The sequence below is a fragment of the Dipodomys merriami genome, unplaced genomic scaffold (assembly GCF_024711535.1).
Source record: "Dipodomys merriami isolate MVZ:Mamm:240054 unplaced genomic scaffold, mDipMer1.0.p SCAF_184, whole genome shotgun sequence".
Taxonomy (NCBI): domain Eukaryota; kingdom Metazoa; phylum Chordata; class Mammalia; order Rodentia; family Heteromyidae; genus Dipodomys; species Dipodomys merriami.
Window position 1 is genome coordinate 1,161,721 of NW_027203204.1, and position 8,109 is coordinate 1,169,829.

An 8,109-nucleotide genomic window follows, 5' to 3' on the forward strand; every position below is an offset into this window, starting at 1 on the left:
AGACTGGGGTCAGTCACTGTCGTTTGTGTCCACTGGAGAGACAGTTGGGGCCTGTGGTATATTAAAGTATGCTCGCCCTAGACCTCCAAGGTGAGAACGCCTGAGCCCAGCCAGCTTCGGACAGGATGAGTATGCAGTGGGCTCAGGGCAGGATATTGCAAAAGTCCAGGTGAGAAAGGTCAGTCTAGCACCAGGCCCTGCTCCCATCCCCCCTCCTGCCCTGCCCCAGCCCCTGGAGCACGAGCTGGGCCAAGAAGCCAAGGAGTAGAAAAATGATTGGACAAAGAGGGGGAAAAAAAGGGTCCTGGCTGGAGGCTGGGAGGACAGTGGCGAGGCTGGCTTCCCCCCTGAAGCTGGGCCTGAGCCCAGGAAACAGGCCGGGTAGGGACAGCCCCAGATGTAGCAAACTGGGCCCAGCGGCGAGGGCGGCAGCGGTGGGCAGGCCCGTGGCAAGCTAGGGGGGTGAGGGTGCGGGCGCGCTCCACCCTGGCCTGCAGACCGAGGAATCAGAGCAGGGAGTGAGGCGAGGAGGGGGGGCGCGCCAGGGTGGAGATGGAGACGGAAAGAGGGATGGCAGGAAGCCGGGAGGAGCGAGCAGGGGTGGAGACCGTGGAGGGGAAGGGAAAAGGGCGGGCAAGAGGGGTGGAGGGGTGGAGAGAGGGAAAGAGAAAGAGAGGAGGAGAGAGGGGAGGCGGGGTAGGGGGAAAGGGAGAGGCTGGGGGAAGAACCGGCTGGGGAGTCGGGCGCAGCGGGCACTCGGGGCAGTCGCGCCGGGCCGTCCCCGCCAACAAGGCGCCGCCATTCCGCTGCTCGGGGCGCCGCCGCCGCCGCCCCCGCGCCGGGGAGCCATGCCCCCGCCGCCGCCGCGCCAGCCGCCGCCCCCGGCGCGCACCGCCCGGGGCGCCGTGCGCCTGCAGCGGGCCTTCCTGCGCGGCCCGCTGGGCGTGCTGCGGCTGCTGCAGCTGCTGGCCGGAGCCGCCTTCTGGGTCACCATCGCCACCAGCAAGTACCAGGGCCCCGTGCACTTCGCGCTCTTCGTGTCGGTGCTCTTCTGGCTGCTCACCCTGGGCCTCTACTTCCTCACGTTGCTGGGCAAGTACGAGCTGGTGCCCGTGCTGGGCTCGCGCTGGCTCGTCGTCAACGTGGCACACGACCTGCTGGCGGCCGCCCTCTACGGGGCCGCCACGGGCGTCATGATCGACCAGACCCAGCGCCACAGCTATTGCAACCTCAAGAATTACCCACTGCCTTGCGCCTACCATGCCTTCCTGGCGGCCGCCGTCTGCGGCGGCCTGTGCCTCGGCCTCTACCTGCTCTCTGCGCTCTACGGCTGCTGCCGTCGCTACCAGGGCAAGCAGGAGGTAGTGTGAGGCCACCGAGGCTCCGATCGGCGCGGGGGAACCCTCGGACTTCTTCCCGCCGTCGCCGCCCCCCCCCTCCCGCGTCCCCGCGCCCCGGCACCCTCCCCGCTGCCTTGCATTTCCACTGCCGCCCGCATCCAGGACCCCCGACGTGCACTTCCAGCGGGATGTCAGCGCCGCCGGCCGCTGAGCCGTCTCCGGGCACCCTCAGAGCGCCCCCGGGGGGTCCAGACACCTCCCCAATCTCCGCTTCCCCCCTGGCAGCTCCAGGCGAAGCCTTGCAACTCCTTTCCCCCTTCCCTACTGAGAGCGAGACGTGGACAGACGCAGCCGCGTAGATCCGGAGAAGCTCACAAATTGGAAACAGTCTTAGAGCTGCACCCCCGCCCCCTGCTTCCCGTCTCCTCCGGCCTTCGGAAGGCCACTCCTTTCCGCAGACCCTGGTCCCTGTCCTAGCTTCAGGTGCTGCAAATGGCCGGCTGGTAGCCACGGGTGGGGCTGGGGACAGGCCTGCGTTGGTCCCGGCATGCGCCATGAGTTCTGCCAAGTTGGGTTTTATTTGGGCATTGTGCAGACATCTTGCAGGCTCTCCTTGCCCATCCTTGGGTGCTTTGATGACTTGGGGTGGGGCCAGTCTTCCGAGGTGGGGGATGGATGAGGAAGGCCTGTGGGGTCTTGGCTTGCCTCTGCCTCCTCCGGCTTTGTTCATGCAGGCCAAGCCCAAACACACTTAAGTTTCCTGGCCTCCAAATGCCACAGGTGGTCTGTTTAGATCTCATTCACCAGCCTCCGCTCCACCTCACCCCTCCAGATCTGTGCATTAGGGATTCCACGCCATCAACACGAATGTTGGGGTGAGGCCCACCCCAGATTTGTCTTTATACAGATGGTTACCCAGAGCCTGTTTTGGGGAACAGCCAGCCCAAGGTAATCGGGTGCCAGCCCTCTTCAGCACTGTTGGTCCAGGAAACTTGGCTGAGGAGCCAGCAGCGAGAGGGTTCGGAAGCCAGCTGCACTTGACAATGGCACACTCTCTCCTTTTTTGGAGACTGATATTCCTTAGCATAGCAAGGACTCAGGATGCCTACAGTCCAAGAAGCCCAAGCACAGAGGTTGAGTTGGCTGCATGAACTGCATCTAGGCCTGGGCCAGTGTTACCTACCTTCAGATGTCAGCCCACAGTCCAACCTACTGAACATCTGGGAAGCTCTTCTGATAAGGAAGTTCTCTTAACTGAGGACATTCCCCAGAAAGGAAGGAACTAGCTGGTTCCTCACCGGCCAGAGACCTGGGAACAAGTGAACTTGAACATTCCCTTATACTGTTGAAGAAAATGGAACCCAAGTTACCTATGTAGTAACAGTCAGCTGTAAGACATCCTGGCATTGAGTGATCAGTTGGCAGCCTGGGCAGTGCCCACCAAAGGGAAGAGAAGTCTCTGGAGTCAGTGAACAGCTGGCGTCATCTCTAAGGTAAGACATTCCTTGGTTTTCTGGAAGGAGTGATAAGATTTTGAACAAAAAGCATAGCACAAGGGCCAGGATGTAGCTCAGCGGCAAAGCACTTACCTAGCAAGTGCAATGTCTTTTGGCTTTGATTCCCAGTACCAAAAAAGAAAAGACCCCCCCCAAAAAAAGCACATCACTTCCTTTCCCTAAAATGAAAGGGTTTTCATTCAGAGAAAGTTGGAGGGGTGACAGTAATCACAGTTGTGAAAATTCAACCTTTTTGCTAAATCCTTTGAAGGTCTGTGCTTTGAAGAAGAGCCTTCTCTGTATTAGAAACCAGAATATAAGAGACTACATGGGGATGGGACCCAAGGCTTCATGTGTGCTGACCATGCTCTCAACTCCCTACCAGTTGACCATACCCCACCCGCTATGAGCACTTTGCTTTTGGTGGGGGACTCAGGGCCTTGTGCTTGCTAGGCTGGCACTCTGTCACTTAAGCCACATCTCTAGCCTTGCCTTTTTTTTGGGGGGGAGGGGTCATGGGGGCTGAACTCTAGGCCTGGGTGCTGTCTTTCAGCTCTTCAGCTCAAGGCTAGTGCTCTACCACTTGAGCCACAACGCCACTTCTGGCTTTTTCTGCTTATGTGGTGCTGAGGAATGGAACCCAGGGCCTCATGCATACAAGGCAAGCACTCTACCCCTGAGCCACCTTCCCAGCCCTAGCCTTGCATTTTGACTGGTTATTTTGGAGATGAAATCTAGTGAACTTTTCTGCCTAGGATAACCTGGAACAATAATCCTCTGGATCTTAGCTTCCTGAGTAGCTAGAATAACAGGCATGAGCCACTGGCACACCAGCAATTTCCAGAACTATTTTCATCTTGCAGAACTGAAATTCTACCCACTAAAAATGTTTTTCATGTTTTTTTTCTCTCTCTCTGGGAAATCCCAGAACATTTTTTCCCATAGGTGTAGGCTGGGCCTCACAGCCCTGCTCCAGAGAGAGTTGACTGATATTTCCAATGAGAGACAGTGCCAGCCAGCCCTGGAGTGGGCTTTGCTAGGAAATCTGGGTAGCTTGTCAGTCCAGGACTTCTTTCTGTTGTAGGTTTCCATGTTGCTGAGGTGGTAGAGATTCCCAGAGCCTATCAAGCCGCTCTGTCCTGGGACCTGCCACCCTGGCTGGCAACACCTTTCTGGCTTGAGCCTAACAGCAGGTTTTGGAATCTTCACTTCAGTGGAACAGGTGGAAGAGAGGAGGTCCTCCATCCACAGCCTCCTGCCCACATCATCCAACAGAAGAGTGGTGCCAAGGAAGACTGACTCTGCCTTCCTGATTCTCTTATAATTTGGACAAAAGATTCTGGACACCTGGACCTGAGATCTGTGGCCTATTTCCTAAATAATGCGTTTTAGTTCCAGCTTTTATTCCTTTTTCTTTTGTCATAGTCGTGGTCGTTGTCATCTCCTCCTCCTCCTCCTCCTCCTCCTTCTTTTTTTTTTTTTTTTTTTAAAGATCGCCATCTGAACTATACCCTCAGCTCAGGTCTCTTTCTTGGTCCCTGACCCTGATGGTCTGTCTGTGTCCAGGCAACTTTACTCAGGAGCATGCATCTTGATCTTCCCAGTGCCTCATCTACAAAGATGTACCTGTAGCATTCCAGAGCTCACTGGCTCTTCCAGAAGTGCCTTCCTGATTGGCTTCCAGCAGTTTGGCAGGCCTTTAGTTCTGCCAGATGTGAGAAGGACAGATAAAACTGCCATCACACCTCCCTTACCCTCCAGGGCCTGTGCCAAGGGTCTGACCACCTATCAGGTCCAGAGCACTTGGATACTGGGGCTTGTCTTGTAGGCCTGACACCAGGAGTCTAGCCATCTTAAGACTACCTTAGTAGCTTCCAGTCACAAAGTTTGGGAGCCACTTGTGGACCTAGAAGGTGATTTTTTTCAGTGTCTCTGAAGGCCAAGAGAGGGTTGGTACAGGAGGAGTGAGGAGATGAGGAGAGGGGTGGGTATGCCTCATCTAGTAGTTTAGTGGTGGTTACCAGTATGCTTTTCTGAATAAAGCTTGGTTTGTTTGATCTTGGTGTTTGTGTCTTTTATCCTGGTCCTCTGTAGCAACCCTCTGTGCTGAGTCTTCCAGCCCTCCTTCATGTCCTCCTCCCATGCTGCCCTGCGGCTGGCTCCTCTCCACCTCCCTGCCTTCCCCTTGCTTCAGGGAGGGAAGGAAAATGAGTTCACAGATTTCCACTGTGGTTAGGAGCAGGGGACAGGGTTTCCTGAGGGCCGGAACCAGAGGGAAAAGTTCAGTATTCCTGGCTGAGGTTGCAGGGAATGGCTTTCAATAGGCCTCTGTTTGGAAACTCCATTGCCTGTTACCAGAAATGGGGGTTACTGTGGTGCCAGCAGGGTTCTGTTCTAGTCCAACCCCATCATCATACAGAGAGGAAAAAACATTCCAGTGCGCTGTGACAACTTGTCAAATGCCTTATAGTGATTAGACACAGAGTCGGTGGAGCCCCGGCTCTTGTGTTTGTCCTCCTGTGCCTATTCTGTGGCCCAGATTGCCCACAGATTGTTGACCCAGCCAGCTGTTGGCTGCTGGACTGGACGGAGATGCCCTGGAATGGATGGGCATGGGGCAGAGGAGAGATTTCCTGGCTGGCTTCTTCCTAGGCCCTGGGTCTGGTATCTGCAGCTGGGGAATGGGATCCTCCTGGAAGAGCTCAAACTCACTGGGAACAGTTACGTTTCTGTACATGTTACCCACTCTTCCGAAGGACACCCCCCCCCAACATGTGCCCACCTCCCTCTACCTCTTTGTGTTTTGGTTTAGCATTTCCAGGGTGAAGGGAAAGGCCATTGGCTGCTGAGTTCCCTCCTTTAGTCCCCTCTTCTCTCTCCTCTTTAGATATCTCTCACAAAGTAAAAAATGGCACAGCGTTATGCAAAGGCGGGGAAGCCCTGCTCAGCTTTACTTAGCTTGGTGCAATATTTTACCATTAAAAATGTGCTTTTATTAAGCCAGATGTGGTCCAAGCCAGATCCAAGCTATAAGGGAGTTGGAAGTAGAAGGATCAGTGTTCAAGGCCATCTGGGAAAAGCACTAGACCCTACCTGAGAAATAAAAAGGGTTTGGGGTATGGCAGAAGTAGTAGAATGCCTGCTTAGCAAGTACAAGATCCTGAGTTCTAGTCCCAGTACCTACAGAAAGAAACAAATTTGTTTTGTTTTCTGTTTTTTGCTGGTCATGGGGCTTGAACTCTGTGCCTGGGTGCTGTCCCTCAGCTCTTCAGCTCAAGGCTAGCACTTTACAACTTGAGTCACAGCACCACTTCCGGCTTTTTCTGCTTAGGTGGTGCTGAGGAATGGAACCCAGGGCCTCATAGCATGTGAGACAAGCACTCTTAACACTGAGCCACCTTGCCAGCCCAGAAAATGAGTTTTTTTTTTTAAACTGTCAATTGATCTTCTTAGAGGTTGGTATAGCCATCCCCTACTCCAACAGAGTATCAGAGAAGGAAAGGGCCTAGTCCAGCATCACATAGCTGGCTAGTGGCAAGACAAGTACTAGAAGGCAGATGTTTTCTTAAGCCCTTGTGGTCGTTGGCAGGACCAAGGAAACAAGTTCTCAAGTTTTCCCTCCTGGAGACCAAGTGTTGAGGGGTTCAGGGATAGACAAATCTGGAATTTCTTGCTCTCTGTGTGTGTGTGTGTGTGTGTGTGTGTGTGTGTGTGTGTGTGTGTGTGTGTGTGTGTGTGTGTGTGTGTGTGTGTGTGTGTGTGTGTGTGTGTGTGTGTGTTGTGTGTGTGTGTGTGTGTGTGTGTGTGTGTGTGTGGCACTTTGACATGAACACTGCTTTCTCAAGGACATAATGAGCCCCTTTGAGTCTGGGATTTTTGTTCACTTATATCTATTGATTTTCCTATTTGTTTTTTTTAAAATTAGCACATGTTAGTTATACAAGGACGGTTTAATTGTGACATTGCCATACATATAAACAATGTATCCTGATCAACCTCCATCACTATTGCTCTCCTTCATCCCACTCCACCTTCTTAAAGTGTTTTCAGTAGGTTCTGTTTTCTTTTTTTTTTTGTTGGTCGTGGGGCTTGAACTCTGGGCTTGGGCGCTATCCCTGTGCTCTTCAGCTCAAGGCTAGCACTCTACCACTTGAGCCACAGCGCCACTTCCGGCTTTTTTCTTTTTGCTTATGTGGTGCTGAGGAATCGAACCCAGGGCCTCAGGCATGCAAGGCAAGCGCTCTATCACTGAGCCACCTTCCCAGACCCTTTTCCTGGTTTTCTAGGGGCAAATTAGTAAACTAATATAAAATGAAGAGCAAAGTGATGAGTGAAAAGTCTGATTAGCATGATTTATTTATGTATTTGTATCTCATTTGTTACCATAGTTATTTGTAAAGTCAAATAGTATGATACAGTGTCTCTGTTAAAAGGTAACAGCAAGACATAACTTAAAACATTAAAACTTAAGTGTACAAAATTTAAAAAAAGGGATTCAGTCATCCTAATCTTATGTCATAGAGATAAGACTAGTCAGCCATTAAATTTCTTTCCTTTTTTTTTTTTTTTTTGTGGCTGTGGGGCTTGAACTCAGGTCCTGGGCGCTGTCCCTGAGCTCTTCAGCTCAAGGCTAGTGCTCTATCACTTTGAGCCACAGTACCACTTCCAGTTTTCTGGTGGTTAATTGGAGATAAGAGTCTCAGGGATTTTCCTGCCCTGGCTGGCTTTGAACCACTATCCTCAGATCTCTGCCTCCCGAGTAGCTAGGATTACAGGTATGAGCCACCCGTGCCTGGCTCTCATTTCAAAAAAACTAAAACAAAAAACTAATCAAAGGTTATAAAACACTTCTGAGTCAAGTGCATGTATGGATGCATAACACAAACACACATTTAGATTTTCTACAGTTTGTTGTCTCAATTTGACAATACTAGAGTTCTGGCTCTGTATGTCTACGTCAGCAGTAGTCAGAACTTAGTGCTTTGTTTGGAACCTTTAACATACTTTCAGTGGGAAATTTGTGGCTGTCTTGGCTGCTTCCTGTAGAGAGGAACACCCTTAAAAGAGGGATTCTCAGGCCTGTAATTCTAGCTATTTGAGATGGTAAGATCTGAGCATCTTGGTTTGAAGCCAGCTAATGCAGAAAAGTCCCTGAGACTCTTATCTCCAATTAACCACCAAAAAGCCAGAAGTCAAGCTGAAACGGTTGTGCTCTAGCTTTCAGCAAAAATAAAAAAAATAAAAAATCTCAGAAATAGTGCCCAGGTCTTGAG

At 52.1% G+C, this 8,109-nt stretch overlaps 1 protein-coding gene across 1 annotated transcript; it reads left to right on the forward strand.

The window, feature by feature from the left end:
• The first annotated feature begins 732 nt into the window (after positions 1–732).
• Positions 733–4,864, forward strand: LOC138830134 (MARVEL domain-containing protein 1). The gene is made up of 2 exons (XM_070026549.1): positions 733–2,833; positions 3,921–4,864. The coding sequence occupies exon 1, from the start codon at positions 849–851 to the stop codon at positions 1,368–1,370; it is 522 nt and encodes a 173-aa protein (XP_069882650.1). The 5' UTR covers positions 733–848; the 3' UTR covers positions 1,371–2,833; positions 3,921–4,864.
• Positions 4,865–8,109: the final 3,245 nt, after the last annotated feature.

What these genes read in the sequence shown, in the direction of transcription:
- LOC138830134 (XM_070026549.1), top strand. Translation starts at nt 849, where the DNA reads ATGCCCCCGCCGCCGCCGCGCCAGCCGCCGCCCCCGGCGCGCACCGCC.